Source organism: Lepus europaeus, chromosome 6, assembly GCF_033115175.1.
Source record: "Lepus europaeus isolate LE1 chromosome 6, mLepTim1.pri, whole genome shotgun sequence".
Lineage (NCBI taxonomy): Eukaryota > Metazoa > Chordata > Mammalia > Lagomorpha > Leporidae > Lepus > Lepus europaeus.
The window spans coordinates 113,424,718-113,447,126 of NC_084832.1; the positions used below are offsets into that span (position 1 = coordinate 113,424,718).

General features: G+C 37.8%; 1 protein-coding gene across 4 annotated transcripts in view; it reads right to left on the minus strand.

The window, feature by feature from the left end:
- SLCO1A2 (solute carrier organic anion transporter family member 1A2) overlaps positions 1-15,927 on the minus strand; it is a 56,959-nt gene extending 41,032 nt beyond the window's left edge. The window contains exons 1-4 of one of the 4 annotated variants that reach the window (XM_062195518.1): positions 15,868-15,927; positions 7,295-7,484; positions 6,833-6,949; positions 619-760 (exon numbers count right to left, since the gene is read on the minus strand). In XM_062195518.1, the coding sequence (XP_062051502.1) occupies positions 619-760; positions 6,833-6,892 (202 nt within the window). In that variant the 5' untranslated portion in view covers positions 6,893-6,949; positions 7,295-7,484; positions 15,868-15,927. The other 3 variants (XM_062195519.1, XM_062195520.1, XM_062195521.1) reach the window with 3 other exon arrangements.
- Between the last annotated feature and the right edge of the window lie 6,482 nt (positions 15,928-22,409).

Genomic DNA, 22,409 nt, shown 5'->3' on the forward strand with positions numbered 1-22,409 from the left:
TTAAAGGCAGTGTTCACCTTCAAGGAAGCAGAAGCTATCACAAAACTAGAAAAGGGTGGTATTTATATTTCTGTGTATCTTTGTTCCAAGCAGAAATCCTTCTCTCCCTCATTTTTCCTCTCTGGTCTCATGTGCTCCCAGTCAGTCATAAATATCAGAACCTAAGAGTAGTCTTTATTCTTCCCTAGAGATTGTTTTAAAAACAAACTTACACATGTTAAAGCAGTTTCGTTTTCCCTCTGCACTTAGAAGGGAAAATTGTTAACATCCCAGGCACAACAGGAAAAGAAAAATATTAACTTGTTCCTTTGGAAAACAGATGTCTTTCATCTCCACAGTATATTCTAACTTAGTTTTTGATGGGTTACCAAATTGTGAATTTACACAGAAATACTCTGGATACCCTGCAACTCATGCCAGATAACCCAGAAACTATTAGAATAAAATAGTGGTGGGAGAGGCAGCACTCTTCAGGTAACCAGGCTAATCATCCAGTTTTGGGGAAAATAATTCAGTTGGATTAGATGGCCTGAAACATCAAATAAGAAGAATAAAATTCGAACTAGCACCGTCGATTAAAAAAATGTGAAAAGAAATAATGCAAAAGTAGTTCATTACCAATCTCAAAGCTCCCATTAATAAATCCAACAAGAGATGTTGGGATGTTGAACTGTCTCTCAATCTGTGTGAGCATGGAATTCATATAAGCTCCAGACAGCGTTTTGGATACATATGCACATGTTATTGCCATCAGAAACATCTAGAAAGAAAAATAAGGAAACATGAATTTATTTTTAAATTATATATTTGCATCTGTTGACAAAAAGGCTTCAGCACTAGACTGATTGTCTCCAATTCACAACCTTTGAATTTAAAAAACTTTAAAAGACGGTCTGATCTTCTTGTCTATTACAACCTGTTTTCTCTGAAAACTCAATGTGAGACTAATGAATTAATTATACTACACTATATAGCCTCATTATTTTATAGATACGCCTTGTACATATATAAAAAGTCATTCTAAGTAAGATATAACTTGATTCAAATAAACTTTCAGAACGATAATGCTGTCTGTAATATGAATATATACGTACACTTCAATGAAAAGGAGGCATATGCATGTTACAAATTTTCACATATAGAAACAATCACATTTTCTATGTGTTGTTACAGTTCTAGAAAGCTTGTGAGCAATGAAATTATGATTTATAAGAATAGGAATCATGATTTCACAAATAGAACCATTGTGACCACCAGAATTAAAATTCTGATACATTTATTAAATAGGAAAGTAAAAGACTTAGATTTAGCAAAGGGTTTAAAGACAGGAAGGCTGAATACTGGGCAGTATTATAGTTGGCTAGATTCATTACTGCTTTAAAATCAATGAATGTCACATCAGTTTATGCCAACATGAATGGCAGCCTTCAGTTGCATGCCACAGAGCTTTTTCCTTGACCCTACTTAAAGATATTTCCTGATGACACTTCCATCCTGGGAGATCATTTGACCTGTTCTCTAGCCAGCAGAAGCAAATCCTGAAAAATCTTTACCCTTACACTTTGTACAACTCCACTCTTGATCTAACCACAAAATTTGTCTTCAACCTCACGCATTTCCTTCAAGATAGCTCACAATCCCTTCTGGGTTCATTGTCAAACCAGCCACATACTCTTGATGACCAGCAAATAATATCATTCACATGCAAGCTTACCTCTATCTCAATGCCCTCTAATTTTCCTCTAGTTTTAGAAGGGTAGCTGTCCCTTCTCCTATACAATAAAATCCCTCCCCCATGATCTTGAATCCATTCTGAGATCTTGAGCCATCAATTATTGCCCTGTTTCCTCTGTGTTCAGCCTCACACTCTTCACTGCCCCTTTCACTCTTAGCTTATTAATATATTCAAGGTGTGTTAGACAATTGCAATCACTTTTAGTCTCCTCGAGTCTAATCCATCTCCAACCTCTCTTCTACGTGCCACTGCCATTAATTTGGAGCCTAATTATTTGTTGAATAAATTAATAAAAATACGCAGCATGTGATTTAGCCCCATGTGCATCTAGTAAAATATGCACTCAATTCCCAAAACTCGTTTCTTTCTACATTTCTATCATGAAGCTTCTTTGTCTATGCTCTCCAAGGGTCTTTGGCCACTCACTCGTTTTCTCGTCCTACTGTCCTACTTCACGCCTACATCTATTACACCCTCTGTCACTGTGTACTTGATATGTCTAGATAGCCATAATTTTCTCTCTGAGCAGTTTAGAGATTGGAGCCACATAGTACTTATTTTTGTGTCTTTGATGCCTTTAATTTTGATTAATCTGCAAAAAGTTCATGGAAATGCATATTATAAAAAACTAGGCATACATTTCAAAGATTTTTGCAGAAAAGAAAAGAATAAGCTTTTCCTTTGATGCCATTTTCCATGAACTTTTTGAAATATTCTGAGTAGGACCAAGCTTATTGATTTCATAACAGAGTAAGTATCAAAAGCATCTTGAAGCAGCAGTCAGACCTGAAAGCATGATCATCTCTGATGGTATTAAGGACATTACCTTAGTCCATTCAGGTTGTCTTAGCAAAATATAAACTGAGTGGCTTCTAAACCATAGTGACTTATTTCTCACAGTTCTGGAATCTGGAAAGTCAAGCCTTCCTTCACAGGGGCACAGATCCCCTTCCTGCAGCTCCACCTCCATGGCCTAATTACCTCTCCAAGGCTCCTTCCCTCCCTCTCATCATCGTGGGGTTAGGATTTCAATATTGGAATTTGAGGGATCACAGATTTTCAGATCATAGCATATACCTCTAAGCCAATTAATTTAGGGAAATATGAATAAAAATTCATGTGAGAAAAATCTAGGAAATTTGAACACCAAGCTTAATATGTGTTAAAGCTATTGTAAGGACACAAATTAATTTAGCTATATCTCTAGCTGTTTATCTTTGTTTTTTTTTTTTAACTTTTATTTAATGAATATAAATTTCCAAAGTACAGCTCATGGGTTACACTGGCTTCCCCCTCCCAAAACTTCCCTCCCACCCACAACCCTCCCCTTTCCCGCTCCCTCTCCCCTTCCAATCACATCATGATTCATTTTCAATTCTCTTTATATACAAAAGATCAGTTTAGTATAAATTAGGTAACAATTTCAACAGTTTGCCCCCATATAGCAACACAAAGTGAAAAAAAAAATACTGTTGGAGTACTAGTTATAGCATTAAATAAGAGTGTACAGCACATTAAAGGCAGAGATCCTACATATTATTTTTTAAAAAATTAATTAATTTTCTATGCCATTTCAATTTAACACCAGGTTTTTTTTTTTCATTTCCAATTATCTTTATATACAGGAGATCGATTCAGTATATAATTAGTAAAGATCTCATCAGTTTGTACCCACGCAGAAACACAAAGTGTAAAAATACTGTTTCAGTTCTAGTTATAGCATCACTGCACATTAGACAACACATTAAGGACAGATCCCACATGGGATGTAAGTACACAGTGACTCCTGTTGCTGACTTAACAATTTGACACTCTTGTTCATGGCGTCAGTAATCTCCCTAGGCTCTAGTCATGAGTTGCCAGGGCTATGGAAGCCTTTAGGGTTCGCTGACTTTGATCTTACTCCGATAGGGTCACAGTCAAAGTGGAAGTTCTCTCCTCCCTTCAGAGAAAGGTACCTCCTACTTTGATGGCCCCGTTCTTTCCACTGGGATCTCACTCACAGAGATCTTTCATTTAGGTCTTCTTCTTTTTTTCTTTTCCATGGTATCTTGGCTTTCCATGCCTACAATGCTCTCATGGGCTCTTCAGCCAGATCCGAAAACCTTAAGGGCTGATTCTGAGGCCAGAGTGTCGTCTAGGACATCTGCCATTCTATGAGTCTGCTGTGTATCCCACTTCCCATGCTGGATCCTTCTCTCCCTCCTTGATTCTATCAGTTAGTATTAGCAGACATTGGTCTTGTTTGTGTGATCCCTTTGTTTCTTAGACCTATCCAAGCCATCGAATGTGAACTGAAATTGATCACTTGGACTAGTGAGATGGCATTGGTACATGCCTCCTTGATGGGATTGTATTGGAATCCCCTGGTACATTACTAACTCCATCATTTGGGGCAAGACTGATTGTGCATGTCCCAAACTGTGCATCTCCTCCCTCTCTTTTCCCACTCTGAAATTTAACAGGGATCACTTTTCAGTTAAAATTTAAACACCTAAGAATAATTGTGTGTTGATTACAGAGTTCAACCACTAGTACTAGAACAACAACAACAACAACAAATACTAAAAAGGATAAAGTATTACATTGTACATCTAGAGTCAGGACAAAAGCTGATCTTTGTATAAAATTCTATCTATGGAAACTTTGTCTTTGTTCCCATTATGCACCTTTGCAGAGCCATTTTATTTTATTTATTTTATTAGCCATATTATTGAGAAACAACGATCTTCATAAATCTCAAGTTTCATATTTAAAACTAAGGTCTATCAAATTGAATGCAAATCAGATTTGGGAAAATAAGTTTTTCTATTTTACATTTTTAAAAAGAAATTAGTTGTATGATGATCACAATACTCTTCCTAAAGCCCCTAGATGGATTTACTAAATTATTTGGTTCTATTCACAGATTAAATGAAGCCATTGAGTATTCTCACTCTTGTCTAGTGCTGAAAAATTTCTTTATTTGTAAAGTTATTCCTACTAGCTTTTAACAGTAATGCCCTAGGAATCAAAGCCAATTTGCTGAGCATAGTCCTTATATGATGCTTAAAGAATTTTTTGCTTAACAAGCATATTTGTAAGTTCAGAGAAACAGAAAAATCTATTTGTTTATTAAGAAGTTGCCTCTCATTTTTATCTGATTAACTTGTGCTTATACTGTGTTGTCATGGCATTCACATCACCGTCTAATCTTGCTAAAGTCCAAGTAATCAAAACTTAAATATAAAGCCTACTGTTTATAGAAAACACTGACTTGACTTTTTTCCACAAATGCTGCTAAGAGTAATAGCTAAGATTTATTTAATGTTTACAATATGCCAGTCATTTTTAAAATTTTTTAAAAATTTATTTTATTTATTGAAAGGCAGTGTTCCCAGGGTTGGAGGGAGACAGAGAGAGAGTCTTCCGTCAGCGTGTTAACTCCCCAAATGATCACAACAGTCAGGGCTGGGTCAAGCTGAAACCAGGAACCAGAGATTTCTGCCTGATCTCCCACATGAGTGCGGTTGCTCAGTATTCGGGCCATCTCCCACTGCTCTCCAAGGTAATTTAACAGGGAGCTGGCTCAGAAGGAAGGCAACTGGGACTCAAACCAGTGCCCATTTGGATACTGACATCACCAGTGGCAGCTTAACCCACTGTGCCACAGCACCCACCTCTATTCTAGTCATCAGCATTCAAAGAAATGCTAGGTCCATTCATTGTGTCACTGTGAGTTGAGCAATTGCTTGGGATGCCCACATCCCATATCAGAGTACCATCTTCCCCTTCTGATCCAGCTTCCTGCTAAAGTGCCTGGGAGGCAGCAGATGATGGCTCAGATGCTTGAGTGCCTATCAGCCACGTGGGAGACCTGGATGGAGTTCCTGGCATTTCACCTTTGGCCTGGCCCACCCCAGCTGTTGCAGATAATAGGCATTTGGAGAGTAGACCATGGAAGGAAGTCTCTCTCTCTCTCTCTCTCTCTCTCTCTCTCTCTCTCCCTCTCCCTCTCTCTCCCTCTCTCTCCCTCTCTCTCTCCCTCCCTCTCCCTTTCTCACCACTCACTGTCACTCTGCCTTTCAAATAAACAAAAAGTGAATAAACTTTTTTAAAAATTCTAGGAATTAGGACTATTGTTACTATCTTTCTCACATGAGAAAATTGGAGCATAAAGAGATTAAATATCTTGCTCAAGGTCACACAGCACGTCTCAGTTGAACTCAGGAGCCCAGGGAGCCTGGACAACATTTCCTGATTTTTAACCACTTAATTATAGGAGAAGGACATGAGAATTGACTGGTGATTAAGAGCAAGTTTTGTTTTTTCTTAATTAACGTGCTGTGCTATTTCAGGCAAAAGTAACTAGAGATTTCTGTAGAAATTCTCCACTTTTGTGTCATACATAGATTTCTCCTACACATGTCTACAAGGCAAACAAGATTTTAAGAAGGAGAATGGATAATAGTGTCATAGTTAAGAAACCACTTGTAGGCAGTAGTGTAGACTTGAGACAAATGCCTAGAGTCCTTGGTTTACAATAAAGTCAAATTTTGTTGAAATACAAAATTGTTTAGAAGCAATAAAAAAGAATTTGATCTGAAATTGTCAAGACAAACAAACAGCTAGCAAAATGGGCACTTGTCTTGTACCCAATGATTGTTACATTGCCAGAGCTTGAAGAAAACTTTTGCTTTACTAGGTCATTGTGAAGTAATCTTTGCATACAAATCAACAAAGCATTTCTGTCCAGTGAGCTGCACCTTTCATGGGGTTAAAAGCCCCTTAAAGATGGACATTATACTGGTCTTTGATCTAGAAAAATAAATCATGCTACACTCAAATGTGTACCTGAGAAGAAAAATGTAAATCCTGTCTTACATTTAAGTCCCTCAAAACCAGTTCTGATTATATTTCCTGAATCTATAATCCTATGTAGGCACAGCCTCAGTTACAAAATCAACTTCTTCAACTCCCTTAGAGTAAGAAATTATCAGTAGGTCCAGTACTATGACTTTAATATTAGATCATTTCATGTAGATATGACCGATTTTACAGGAACTAAATTTTAAAAATGCATACAAACACATATATCCATATAGAAGAATTCCATACCTTCATCTTGGAAAGACATCTTATTCTGTGGGTTTCAATCCTTTTTTCAGTTTCTCCCATGTTGCTCTTCTGAGTGTTTCAAGGTGTTTATGTTTTGAATCTTGAAAGGTCTTAGTTCTATCTTTTTAAGAAAGCATAAATATATTAAATTATTGACAAAATTCCAATTCCTTTTGTAAAAAGTACTGAATCTGCACAGCATAATTGGAAGCCATTATATTACAGAACTATCTAGGGAGCTTTTGATTAAGATCTTGAAAATAGTGGCATTCGGAGAGACTTAATTATTGATTTTTCTTTGAAAACTTACATGGAATAACTGTAGTTCCTCTTTAGTGAGGTTAAGGATATTGGAACAACTTGTTGTGGTCCCCTTGTAAAATATTGGCTACGTGGTTAAAACAAAGCTCGTCATTTCTTTAGCCAAAGCAAATAAAATCAAAGTAAGCTCCTTTGACTTACATGAAAATTGCTGCTTTAAGAACACAAAGACTTTAATCAGTGTTTGTGCTAAAAATCTGCTCCAGGAAACCTACTAAGGCTCAAAGTCTTTAATTGGCCAGGCTCCCTCTTCAAGTTCTTGGCATTCCAAGCCTTCCCTGGAGTCTCAGGAAGGGAAACACTTTCTGGGGCACTGCTGATTCACGGAAACCTGGGGAGACATAGAATTTTAATCATGGAACTAGCCTAAGTAAAAATAACAAATAATTCTGTGATCTCAGAAAGAATCGTGAAATTGTAAGGTTTAGAAGAAAAATCAGGCATGTAAATGAAGATAAGTGTATAGACATATGAGGGGTCTTCAAAGAGTTCGTGCAAAAAATACATATTATGCATAGATTTCAAAATCTCTTTGTACCAAATAAGTTTGTCTTTTAATTCCATTCTTCTACAAATTTGTTGTAATACCATTGTAAATGTAATAGGTATAGATATGTGTATCTATATGTATCTATAATATATAGGCATGCATTTTATATATAAAACAAAAAGATAACAAATTCTGTTAAATTCTATTAATCTTTGACTCTGAGCCCAAAAGTTTTTTTTTCTGTTTTTATATATTGAAACTACTGTGCTGTTTTGTACCGAAACCAAAGTAGTTTTACTTTAACAGTATTTATTCAAGTAAGTCTATTTTAAGTTGTAAGAATATCTTAATAGTATCCTCAGCAGTATCTGAGCCCAGTATCGTCACCTTATCAAACAATAAGAAAGAAAACACTTCCCGCATGACATCTAAGTTAACTGAGTCCTTTGAAAAATATCCCTTTAACAACTGATGATGAAGGGCACTAATTTTTAGAAACCAAACTTTCTTAACTATAAAGTTGGTGAATCCCAGACACATTAAGGCAATAGGAACTGAACAGCTGTGTAAGAACTCGGTGCCCTTTACTCATTGTCTCACAGATACAGCAAATATTTAATGTATGTCTACTCTACGCCAGTCATTGTGCCAAGCACCCAAACTCAGCAGCAAGCCAGACAGTCAAGCTGTCTTATGGAGAAAATACACTAGTTAGAGAGTGGGAGGTACTACTGTGGAAGGTGGTTAGACATGGATGCCAAGTAACTTATACTTTTATTTGAAAAGATAAGATGACTTCTAAATGAAACACATTGGAATGGAATCAGACAGAAATGAAATTCAGCTTGTTTGGCATGTGCTTTTAACTGATGAAAAGAAGCACAGGTTATAGAGGAAAGCTATAGAGACACACTTGGTAATTCTAAACAATCACACAAATGAACTCATGCTGAAATCTCCCATATAAAATTGCAAATCATCTTAGCTGTGGTGCAAGAACCTGCCACTAGTTTTTGAAAAAAAAAAAAAAAAAAAAACCTGATAGAATGGGACAATTTTTCAAAAGAGTAGAAACGCATGACTTAATCATTGAGCAAATATAGATTCATCACAGACCTCTCAACCGCCTTTCTTTCTCCCTTCTCATGCATTTAGAACCCAGTCTCTCTCGCTATCTTTTCCTTTCTCTCTTTGCCAGTGTCTAATCTCCATATAGCCATCCTATCAGCCAATAAGAAAGCTCTTCAACCATGTCAGAGTTGTCTTCACTCTTTTTGGTGATTAAGAACATGACTATTCTAAATGCCTGTTTTTTACATAAAGCTAGGGGGCATAGAAGCTGGAGTTAATGCGATAGAAAACCATCATGTAGGGGAATTCTATAAGTCTTTCCAAAAATTGTAACCCTAAGTGACCATCTGGGGCAGGTTTTCCACCATGGGTTAAAGATTTATTTCAAAAAAAATTTTTTTTTTGCTATATTCAAGGGTTCTATAAACCATTTTCTTCACTGGGTAAGCAGAAGTATTTTAAGTTAAGCTCTTGGAAAGAATTCAACATATTTAGTGAAAACATATTATTTTTTTAGGTACATTTGAAACATTTTCAGGTGGGAAAATAAGTAATTGAATAAAATTCATACATTCATTAAACAAAATTCTTGAAATCCAACGGGTAACGCCAGCAGCCACCACTGAGACTTTGACCCCAAATTAGGGAAGTCTGGACTGTTTTTTTGTATCTATGCAAATACCAGGCATGTGAACAGTCCCCTTTTGTTAGCACAGTGCTGTTTACAAAGTGGCTTCTTTTCTAGGGATCATACATCATTACTGATAAATCCTAGTTGATTATCGCTGCTAACAGAAACCACTTGCTGAAGTTTAAATGGGGAGAATCAGTACATTTCTCTAACTGCTGTTGGCACTCAAATGATAACAGGTAATATTTCAATATGCATGCTCACACCAAGGTGATAGAGGGTCACATCTCTGGGTGGTTTTGGTTTATTTTATAGTAGCAAAAACCCTAAAACAGAAAATCTTTCCTTTTAACAAATGTTTAAGTGTACACACAGAATCATTAACTACATCTATACATATTGTCATGCGGCCTTCTCCAGAATTTTTTAAATCTCACATAACTAGAACACTGTAGTCACTGAACTGCTACTCTTGAGCTCTGATACCCGTTGATGAAACACAATTTTAGACAAAATGAATAAACAGTCTCTTTTGTGCTTATTCCCCAGTGTTAAGAATTTTGGCAGAGTTTGTAATAATTAGAAATCATCTGAGTGAAATGCAAGCATTTAGCTTCACATTATTCTAAAAAGATGAATTAATAAAATAAAGGTTTTGTCATGGCAAAGCTAGTGGCACATACATGAAGAACTTAGGAGATAATCCTTTACCTGGGAAAATAGAGTCACTTCAGCAAAATCTATGGAAATCACTTGTTTTCAGGATCTCCAAATAAGCTGCTGGCTCTGTGAGAAGGGAACAGCAGCTTGGCTGATCCAGCTGCAACAATTTCAACCAATACGAAACCAAGCAAGTACATGTCAATGAAACACGTGGAGAATTAACAATGACCTTTTGTGTGATGCCTACCAAATCAGTTTGCCTGGATTGTTTTGTTTTCATCAGAAATTAAACAAGAACACAATGGCTTTTGCAAGTCAACCTCCTAAAATGGATATGATGTTACTCCCTGTGTTCAGAGGAGATTCCTAGGGTCTTTCACTCCAGGAAAAACCAGAGAAGAAACTTAACTAAGCCATTGAATATTACCCATGCACACGATTTCACTCTACAAAGCAAAGACTTGCACTCATAGAAACACAAGCAAAAATCCTTCATCAGCAACCCAGCAGTAAAAGTACTTACCTCGCTACTTGGAATAATGCCCTAACCCCAGATAAGAGCTAGGAAATGAAAGAGTAATGTTGAAAGCTGAGTTCTATGCTTAGGAGAGCTGGTTGTGAATATCATCATCATACGAGTTCTGAACTATACAATCCCATAGGAGGATTAGGGAATGAAGGAAGTAACCAATGTTTTCCTACTTAGGACAACAAGACATCCTCTTTAACCCAAGTCTAATCAGGAGACTGTAAACCCTCCAGGCCTACACCTCATTATCTAACCCTGCGTTGCCCCTGTGGAGGAAGAATCTTACTAACTCAATTTAGAGAAAATCTGTCACCCTTGATATTTGATCACCTAAATATTTGATCAAGGTCTTTATTCTGCACCCTCTTCCCCAAATGATATTTGATCATCCAGCCTATGCTTTCAGCTAGAATCTTGCCAAGTTAGTTTTGCCAAGTTCCTCCCCTACCTCTGATGTTTCCTTTAAGGAATTTTCCATCCACTGCCCCCTACTCTGCTCCTTGGCTCTAATCTCCACTGGACAATGAAGTGTGCCCAGAACTATGTTGAGGTCTCTTTTCTGATACTAAAACAGTTCCTGAGTAAAATCTGTTTCACCCCTTTGACTGCTGTCTATCTTTGATTTATCTTAAGCCACAACAGGTACTGTTTAATTTCTTCAGATTATTGTCATAATTCTTTTCTCCTGTCTACATAGTCATAAATTTTATCCATTTAATGTATGGCACGAACAGATTTAATCTGTTTATTACAAGACTCCAAAAATACCTGGAAATCTAATTTTTAAAAACTCTAGGTTTTTTTTTGTCAACCTACTTATTTATGTCTTTCTAATAGTCACATGAATAGATATAAGGAAGCAACAAGATATTGCGGAAATGTCAGACCCTGGAATCTAGTTAGCCTGAGTTTAATCCAAGATTGGTCATGAGTTGTTTATAAACTCTTTGAGCCTATTTTTCTCGATCTCTGATATTGGACTATTTATACCTGCTTTGCAAAATTATTATGAAGATTGAGTTATAAAATTTATGTCAGAAACCTAGCCTGGTTACTGGAATAAAATAGTCACTCTGTCCAAATGGCAGTGATTATGGCTAATTCATTCCACAAATATTTATTAAGGCTCAACTACATTCCAAGCACAGGAGTGAGTGCTAGGGACACCAAGATGAGTCACATGTGCTTGCTCTCAAGAAGTTTCATAAGAGACACGCAGATCTCTGAATGAGAAGAGCTAGTTACTGTACCAATGCAGATACTTTGAGCTAAGTAATAGGAAGGCACGATTAATGAAAACTAGTGGCTGGCCTGTGAAGCCTGGAAGGCCTGTTGGAGTGCTGGCTGTCCCTATTCTGATGCAGCTACTTGCTAATGTACCTGAGAAGGCAGCAGAAGATGGCCCAAATACTTGGGCCCCTGTTGCCCATATGGTAGACCCAGACAGAGTTCCAGGCTCCTGGATTTGGCCTGACACAACCATTGCAACCATCTGGTGAATGAGCAAATGGATAGCAGATCTTTTCCTTCCCCTTCTTTCTCCTTCTCTCTGTGTCACTCAGCCTTTCAAATACATCTCTAAACAAACGAAAAAGAAAACTGTGCACTTGGCCATTCACTTGGACTGTATTTGGATGCAGCACAGTGGTTTAAGTACTTGGGCTCTGAGATCAGGTACGATTGATTTGAAAGCCTGTCCTTCAGCTGTGTGCTTTTATTACAAGTCAGCTTACAAAGTGAAGACAGTGTCTGTCTTTGCCAAGGTCCACATAGGAAAATACAAGTAAGAATAGGGAATTTAACAGGAGTTATTTAATGTGGAAATGTAGTTAACAAAGGTATCAGGGAGTTAGCAAGCCCAACTGCAGATGGTAGGCACACCACAGATTCACAACAGTGGGAAGTCACTCCCACACCAGAGGCTGCACCAGAAAAGAAAAGGACTGAGATGTAGGAGTTTGAGTCCTTGAAGACACAGAGCAACTGTCAGAGGTTCCATGGGAGGAGGTGAGGGCTCGAAACGCCCTTGCTTTACCTCCACAACCCCAGTCTCACATGAATGCTTTCCCACTGCCACAATCTAGCAGGAAGCTAGGTAGCACAGGAGCCTAGGAAATTGAGCTTGCAGAAGTCAGTCTCTTGGGCTACAGAGAGGATGGAAGCCATATAAACAAATGATCAACACAGTCATAGTCATTGCAGTACAATTAAATAAGGTATGTCAAATGTGTGGTATAAAACTAGCATGCAATCAACATTCAGTGGTGGGAAGCTATTCATATTATTGGATAATATTCCTTCAGTTTTCAGTTTTCAATGCTTTTATTCCCAGTACTGAAAGATTCAACTTAACCATCTACATAATTGGCCAGCTCTCCATTTTATAAGTGTGTGTGTGTGTGTATGTATATATATATTAGTCTATGCTATATCAAATAAGATGGGACTTTTGTTATCAAAGTAACTGATTTTGAACTTACCTAAAAGAACTAACTAATCACTCTTGCATCACACCAACACATAGTCACCAAATCTTCTTACAGCAAGATATATTCAGTTTCCCTACTTGATGATACCTGAATATTCTTGACTACCACTAAATACTTAGTGAGAGTTATATGCTTCAACAATCTGATTTATAACAATACATGAAAGTCAATAGTAAAATATTGCCATGGGGAGAGGAGGAAGAGATGAAAAGATAAATTATTCCTCACTCCTATTATTTCTTTCTCCATACCCCCATGCATATTATGGGAAGGGAAGACTCAGCAGCCACGTGCAGAATTTCATTTCAAGGTTTATGATTAGGAAATAGTCCTGCTAGCAAAACTAAGTCACATGCTCTAATATCAGATGGTTTAGTGCTATAAGTGATATTTTGGATGCAGTGTGCTTCTTATTTATCTTATCTGATTTACAATTAGGATGGGGAAAGAGAGCTGGTGTTTTCCCTCAAAGACTCCAACATGCAAAAAAAAAAAAAAAAGAAGAAGAAGAAACATATTTTCCTAAAGAGCCAGCACAAAGTTAAGAAAACCTCAGTGTGGGGCAGGTGGTTGGCATAGCATATAGCATTTAATTTGCCAGTTGGGACATCTGCATCCCATGTCATAGTGCCTGAGTTCAACTTCCAGCTCTGCTTCTGATTCCAGCTTCTTGCTAACGTACAGCCTGGCTGGCAGCAGATAATTGTTTGGGTATTCCTGACTTTCTGTCTACTGAATATGTTCCAGGATAATTTTTCACTTTCCCTGACACAGCTTTCAAATGAACCCTTTCTCCAAGGGAAGAATATATGTAAAGTTAGAGTTAGTGTCAGGAGTAGACATATTCAAGTGTATTACCAGGAAATCTATGTGCATATCAATAAATTTAGATGGGTAATAAAAGTATAGGTGATTTTATAGGTAATAAATGCAAATTCCTACTGATTATTCCAGTTACAATCCAGTACCATGGAGTAATTCTTTCATCTCTCTTTCTACACCTGTAATTGTCATCTATATCCACAATAAGCATGCTTCCCATCATTCTCAGTCTATTTATTTGCTTAAGCTTAGAATATAATTGTCAGTTTTAATTAATATAAAGAAAATAGATTTCGTGTATTTCATAGGTACAGTCTGAGAAGAAAACTATTTCCCTCCTGCTCCCTCTCTTTTCCCTCAATCCCTCTCCTTCTCCTTCCTTCCTTTTTTTTTTTTTTTTTTTTTCTTTGACAGGCAGAGTTAGGGAGAGAGACAGAGAGAAAGGTCTTCCTTCCATTGGTTCACACCCAAAATGGCCGATACGGCCAGCTCGCTGCGCAGATCTGAAGCCAGGAGCCAGGCGCCTCCTCCTGGTCTCCCATGTGGGTGCAGGGCCCAAGGACCTGGCCTTCCGGGGCTACAGCAGACAGCTGGACTGAAAGAGGAGCAACCGGGACAGAATCCAGCTCCCCAACGGGGACTAGAATCCGGAGTGCCGGCACCACAGGTGGAGGATTAGCCAAGTGAGCCACGGCACTGGCCTCCTTCCTTTTTTCTTCAGTTTTTGCCGACATAATTTTAATCTACTCTATAATCACATGCTTAAATCACCACTAACCATACATTTACATTTATATACATTTACATTACATACATTTACATACATAACTGTAAACCTATGTCACTTTGAAAAGTAAACCTACTAACAAGAAATCAGTATTTTTCTTACAGTTTTGCTAATAAAATTAATTTACAATGAAATGTATGAATAGTTAAGTATGCTGTTCAATAAGTTTGAACAACAGAATACTCCTGTGTGGTCCATTTCCTTGTCAAGATATAGAATATTTCTATTATACCAGAAGGGCCCTGCTTGGGCACCACAATTTTGAATGCTTGAGTCATATGGAATATTTTTCAGTTTTGGTTTTTTACTACTATTTAAGAGTACTTTAGCTTAATGCACTTAAAAACAGCAACCAATAAATTGAGAATAACTGAACACTAGCTATAACACACATACAAATAAATTAATGGAGAATGCCCACAACCTACAGAATACACATATAGTTAATTATAAACATTATGTAAAAGGAGTGAAAGTTAACATGGAATAGATAAGAACTTAACCTGTAAAATTAAACAAATTTCTTCTCTGGTCCCAACTGGATTATGTTTATTGTAGAATGGTTAACCATCTCCCTCAGAGACCCATACCTATTGTCATAGGAATAATAATAAGTTTTTGTTTCCTTTTTTTATTATCAGCCTCAGATATTTTTTGATCATGGGTTCTTATAACAGGAAGGTTTCATTTTTCTGTAACACATTTGACTCTAAAAACTGTTAAGACATTAAATTATTTTTCTTGTAACTCTCAATAAAACCATACCATTTTAGTCAACCAATTTGAAGTAAAACTGTTTCTAAAAGAGCTTTGCCACCTTTGTAATCATTAGCAGGGATAGCAATTGTCTGGACTTTCAATGGTCTTGTGATTTACTCCAGTTTAATGTTTGAACACCTTTTGTTCACCGTCCTGTTATTATTGAACTTTATGATTATTGGTACTTTATTTTTGTTGGTGGTGATCTTTTCCCATTTACTTTTTGCTATAAGATTAATTAATGGATTGGGTCCTAGAAAAAAGTTCTCATTCATTTACCAGAAGCATAAACTATATTACAATTCTCCCTATCATTGTTAAGAAGCAGGGTAGCACTAAAATATCAGAATAAAAGTAGGTACAATTTTTGTAATGAGCATATAGGTTAGTATCTCAGTCTGTGTTTCCATTGCCAATAACACATTACCACAGATAGGGTAAGTTATAAAGAAAATAGATTTATTTTGGCTCACATTTCTGGTCCAAAGACAAGGGCTCAGTTCTGGAGACAACCTCTTGTCAGCAGAGTTCTAAGGCAGCACAGGATGAACTGATCTGGCCAAAGTGCCTTTTATAGCAGTCCCACCCCCAAAATAATTCATTAACCAGTTAATGGATTAAACCATTTTTGAGAGGAGAGCCCAGATCACCTCTTAAATGTCTGTTTCGTGCTTCAGTATCATAATGGAGATTACACTTCAAGATGAGTTCTCATCAAACCATGGCAGTGATGGGGTCTACACTGCAGAAACTTATGGAGATTGTTAATAGAATATGGTACAAGATCGATCGCTACTCACAGAGATACTCTTCTGTATGCACAATCTAAAGAAATCAAGGAAAGGTTGAAAATGGCCAGCTGTAATAAAATATTATAGCATCTTGTTCAATTTCCAAATCTAAATCCTTTTTTCAGATTGGACTCAGTTGACTGAAGGAAGGAGCATGTCCTTGAGAGGAAAAGTGGGTGGCGCCTTGACAGATACCTGTGGTTCTCCATGAACCCTGCACAGAGAACCACGTGGTGATCCACTAAGGTAATGCACTGGGGAAAGGGGTATAATCAAGCGTTCCGAGGACTGGTCCATGGCATCTGAGTTGAACTGATACGAAGAAATCATAATAGTCATTATAAACCTCTTGTCAGCCTGGGACCATTTGTGGGCAATAAGTAAATCTCCTAGTTCAGTTCCAGTTCACAAAGAACTCACTGGGTCCACACATTCATATCCATGCTGTGTAGCCCCTAATAGTCAGAATGGATATAGTTCATAGATGGTAGAACCCCACATTACCTTGGTTTGTGTGGTAAAAACTGCCACAGAGATCAGCAAAAATTAATGTTACCTTAAAATACCCAAAGAATCAGTGTTCCTTTCCTACACCCCTGCATAAGAAGTGTGCTGCAGTATACATACAAAACCTTGAAGATGACAGTGGATTATCACAAACTCACCTTAGGAATGACCACCTTTGCAGTTGCTGTTCAAAGTGTGATTTCTTTTCTAGGGGAAATTAACAGAATCTCAGGTACATTTTGTAATGAAAGGGAAGCAGTACAGAGAGGAGACAGGATACAAACTCACAGCCAAAATGAAATCATTCAAGAAAAATAAGTAAATTTGTAGAGGTGGCCAAATGCCAGCATGCATGCAGACTGACTAAGTTGCAGAAGGCACCACCCTCTAGTGGGCCAGGCCTTATATAGCTTATGGTGGGCGAAGGGTCCAGAGGAGAGGGTGGGGGGCAGTGGGCACGGGTGACTTTCTCCATGCAGGTTTTTCAGGTTTCTTGCAAGCTATCAAAGCAGGGAAAAAATGTAGGACATGGGGCGAGGCACAATAGAGGGCATGGGGTTGAGCTGGTCTCTTGAAAGAAAGCAGGGGTAAGGAGTAATGAGAATTTTATCTACTCTCAGGGAATGAGTTAAAATGGCTAAGGTTTATGTCCTTGTTCCATCCATCCTGACTCTGAGAATAGATAAGGAAATGGGCTGCTGGTTTCTTTCTGGATACTTCATGATAATACAAGGCGTTGACATGGCATGAGGTATCTACACGCTGGATGGCATTGATTGGAGAAGAGCAGTCTTGTGTTGTTCCTGCATAATGCCTTGGAATATAGCATTCATTCGTTCCTGTAAGAACTTTTGGAAATATGTTAATAACACAGGGTAGGAATAGGAGCTCTATGATTATGAGGATAAAAGGAGATACTAGAGACACTGCCCATGGTGGGAAAGATGGCCAAAATGAGGACAGACGGGTCAACAGGAAAACAAGAGTACAAGTCCCTGTGCAGTTAGTGGGAAGACAGGTGTGTGCCTGGTTGCCACAAGGAAAGAATGCTCCCGTTTTGTTTATTGCGTGTGTGCTGGCAAGCTGTGGGATGGAGTCAGTCTGGTCTGTTTCTAGTCCTGGGCTCTGTCATTTCCTCCCTCTGCTGATGGAAACCCTGGCTGCTGTCAGTGGTTAGGACAATAACTGCTCTGGCTTCTTTAAGCCAAGTAGGGGCAAAGTGGGGACCTGTGGTCAAAACAGTGTTCCAGCAAGAGATGGCCTCCCAGGGGGCTGCAGTGCCAGCTCACAGAAACTCTCCATGCAGTGTTTCATGCGCATGGCCATCTGGAATTTCATTGCTTCAAGTTTGGAGGAAATAGACCTAATGAGCAGATTGAATACACAGAGTCCAACCCTAAGGGTAGATTGTATTTAGAGGATCTAAAAAGTGTGCTGCCCAAACCAGGAGAGAGTTTTTCCACTTAGAAGCAAATAGAAACTGACAGGAGGGGCTTGATAATAATCATTGGGCATTAAGGTTTGGCCAGGTTTATGTGAGGTCCAGACCTATCTACATCTTGACAAGGAGAACTAGAAGAGACATCATAAGGGAGGTGTGAACTTTCTCAGGGAAGACAACCTGTTGACTCCCATTACCTAGCTGGTCTGGGAGAAGAGAAACCCAAAGCCATTTGGGGTAGACTGGCCTTGTCGGGTCTCCTTGATGGCAGATCACTATGTAAAGCTGTTTTTGACTGGCCTGCCACCTAGCCTTACCTTGCTCCGGCTGCCTAGTTCACTCTTCTTCCTCCTGGTCTGTTACAGTAGGCTACAGAGGAAGCCTTTAGGATGTCAGCCAGTGGGTGCTCAATCCCACCCCTAATCTTTGGTGGTCTGAGCTAGAAATCTGTGGTTACAGGCATGTTCTGACAGTGTCTGACAGTATTCTCTCTGTGAGATAAGACAATGCCCATGAGGAGAGCTATGTTCTTCTAGCTACAATCAAACATGATGACCACCTTACCCAAACTGTCTATAAATTTTGAAGTCATTAGTAAAACTTTTTATCTCTCCCTTAGTTTGGCTTGAAGAGGGAAATTTTGCTTTTTTACTATGCCCATGGCAAAATAAATCTAGCTTTGAAATCATTTCAGTTTGAGCTCTCATTTAGGCTATGCTATTTGGTCTTCTATATATGGCTAGGCTACTATTACAGAAAAATGTTAGCCATCTCCTTTATAAGGTCTGAAGATCAAAGCGTACATCCTGATTGAAGGTCCTTCAGAATAGAATCAATTTCCCATCTTGAAGAGAACAGAGGAGAAGTAAGAACAACTCAGTCTTATTGCTCATTCTCAGTAACATAATATCAAGTGAAAATTTAGCAAATAATTTTTAACTGTCCAACAGCAACTTACAAAAACATTTACTAAAAGATCCAATGCCTTCTATAAATGTTAAGATGAGAATATATGTATTTGGAAACATCTCTCAAATACCTAACACAAGTATAACTTGTTTGAGTAGCAAACCCAAGTACAAACATGTCAATGACTTAAAAAAAATTTTAGTTTCTTTCTACAAATTTAAAACAACCTCTTTATCAGAGATTTATTTAGGTCAAATGAACCAAAAAGGTATTTTGAGTTAATTTAGCAGTCAATTTATATGAACTCTCTTTATCTATCAGCCAATTAAAACAGAGATCTTAACAAATTTTCCCATGTAAACACAAAGTATCTTCACACACATAACATATACAACATATATTACCAGACAGAATAAGAAAAGAGTTTCAGTAATAGCTTCTTAAAATCCTAAACTGCAGTTTAAAAATTACCATCAATCAATTAGAATTATTTTCCACTCTTACTAACCTGAATTAATAATACTTTTTTGCACTTGGAACCTGCAGTCCATTGATAAACTTTTGCTTTATCTATTTACAGAGCTGTCCCAAAGTACTGAATACAATAAAAGTCAGGAGAAAACTCCTTTAGAACCTAGAAAAGGACACATTTTAACTCAGAACTAACAATGTTTTAATTTACATGAGCAATAAATGTGATTTTTAGTGGTTGGAGGACAATTTTTAGTGGTTGGAGGATAAGAGACTTTAAATAGCCATGTTAAAAAGTATAAAATTCAGCCGGCGCCGCGGCTCACTAGGCTAATCCTCCGCCTTGCGGCGCCAGCACACCGGGTTCTAGTCCTGGTCGGGGCACCGATCCTGTCCCGGTTGCCCCTCTTCCAGGCCAGCTCTCTGCTGTGGCCAGGGAGTGCAGTGGAGGATGGCCCAAGTGCTTGGGCCCTGCACCCCATGGGAGACCAGGAGAAGCACCTGGCTCCTGCCATCGGATCAGCGCGGTGCACCGGCCGCAGCGCGCTACCGCGGCGGCCATTGGAGGGTGAACCAACGGCAAAAGGAAGACCTTTCTCTCTGTCTCTCTCTCACTGTCCACTCTGCCTGTCAAAAAAAAAAAAAAAGTATAAAATTCATTAACTACCAGGAATAGGCACTTGGATGCTCCACACAGTATTTTAGAAAGCACCGGTAAGATTTTATAAATCATTTATCCCTTTTAAGCCTCTGTGGGCCTTTTTCACTAAGATAAACATGACTGATTTCAATACAAGATCATTAGACTTTTGTAACTTTTGGCCATTTGTATCAGTAGCATTTTACATTATCATAACTTAAAATTTAGCACCACTTCACATCTTGACAGCACCTTTAATATAATCCAAACAGCCTAATAAATCTGTGTCTGTATAAGATGAGAGATATATTCTTTGTCATTTCCAGGAGCCCAGCTAGAAATATCAAAGTCCAGATGATTTGGAACTTTGATTTTCTGAATGCCTGTCAAAGATGCCGAGAAGGCTTAAAATAGAACAGAAATAGGCAGAAACAGAATCCCTTAATATCATGACATAATATAGACTGCATTTTATCACTTTTATAAAGTGATCACTCGAATTCTTCTTCTTCTTTTTTTTCTTAAAGATTTTTATCTATTTTATTTGAGAGGTAGAGTTACAGACAGTGAGAGGGAGAGACAGAGAGAAAGGTCTTCCTTCTGTTGGTTCACTCTCTAAATGGTCGCAACAGCTGGAGCTGCACCAATCCGGGGCCAGGAGCTTCTTCCAGGTATCCCACGGAGTACAGGGGCCCATGGACTTCTACTGCTTTCCAAGGCCATAGCAGAGAGCTGGTGGAAGAGGAGCAGCCAGGACTGGAACCAGAGCCCAGATGGGATGCTGGCGCCACAGGCAGAGGATTAACCTACTGTACCACAGCACCAGCCTTATTCTAAAGTATATGTTCAAGTAAACCATAACTCTTTTAATAAAAAATTCAGCTATTTTTAAACAATCAGAGCTTAAGGAGAAACAGAGAATACAAAGGTAACCGCAATAGGATACAAAATTGATATCTCTTTGGTCTGTCAGCAAAATGGGAAATGAAAACCTTAAATATGAGTTAGCACATGGAATCAGCTTATAACTTGGAACAATTTTTAGAGTCAGAAATAGAGAAGAGAGCTTACTGGAGCTGGCTAGAAAACTGACAGTCATCAATTAAACGAAAACCAGTAAAAAGAAATGCTGCAATTTTTAAACATTTAGAAGTTAGAGATTGACTATTTCAAAATATTTACTAAACCTCATTGATTTAATAGAAAATCAGATTCTAGTTCTAGGTCAATCAAAGAAAAATAGATTGATAGCTTTTGTATCCAAAAAATTATTTTTCCTTCATTCTGTGACTTCCACACACCTTCTGCAACTTATTTAAACCTTTCTATCTTTTCTATTCCTGTCTAGAGTTAGCTTACTATTAGGACAAAGTAATTCTTGTGAGCCATGTCCTTTTTTTATTCAAAAGTCTCTTTCCTTCTTAACCTTCCTTACCAAGAATACATTTTTATGCAGATGTCCTTTTCCCATCTGCTGATTTCCTTGATTTACATTGAAATAATCCTTTAAAAAATCTCCAGATTAAGACAACATTTTCTAAATAAAAGAACATGATGAATTTCAACTGTTAGTTACTTTCAAGAATTCTTGAATTATTTTTTATAAATGGCCAGTTTATGAAAACATTTTGTTTTTTGTTCATAGAATATGTTTTTTTTCATAGAATATAAGGGGTTAACAGTACCAAAGTTTACATTTAGACACATTTATCTCATTTATGTTACCCCATTTATATTTAGCAATTATACCTAGATGACTTAATATGCTGATATTATACCATACTTTTATCTGAATTAAGGTCAACATTACATCTATATGGAATTATACCCCTTTTTATAGAACTCTAGCTAGAAATCAGTGATATAAACCAGATATTGCAAAATCCACCTTAGGGGGCTATAACAAGAGCTGATTACCCATTACTATTTCATCTGGATCTGTTAAACCATGTTCCAAAACAAGTTTGGCAAGTTGCAAAGCAATTTTTTTAGGCACTGATCTTCCTAGATTCAAAAGAGAGAAATTCCTTTAAACCTTAATGTCGACTTACAGCTGAGCCAAATTTTTCATGAATGAGATTATTATTTACCAAAGACATCTCTTTAGACCTTAAATTGAATTTGAGTCAAGCTTTTTAACCCCAGAATACCTTAGGCCAGTGATGCCTACTCAACAGCTGCTTGGGACTGTCTCTGAAACAAACTTGTGTTCAGGCAGCTGCAAGACAGGTCCCATGGGTGACTGTGTGCCGGGAG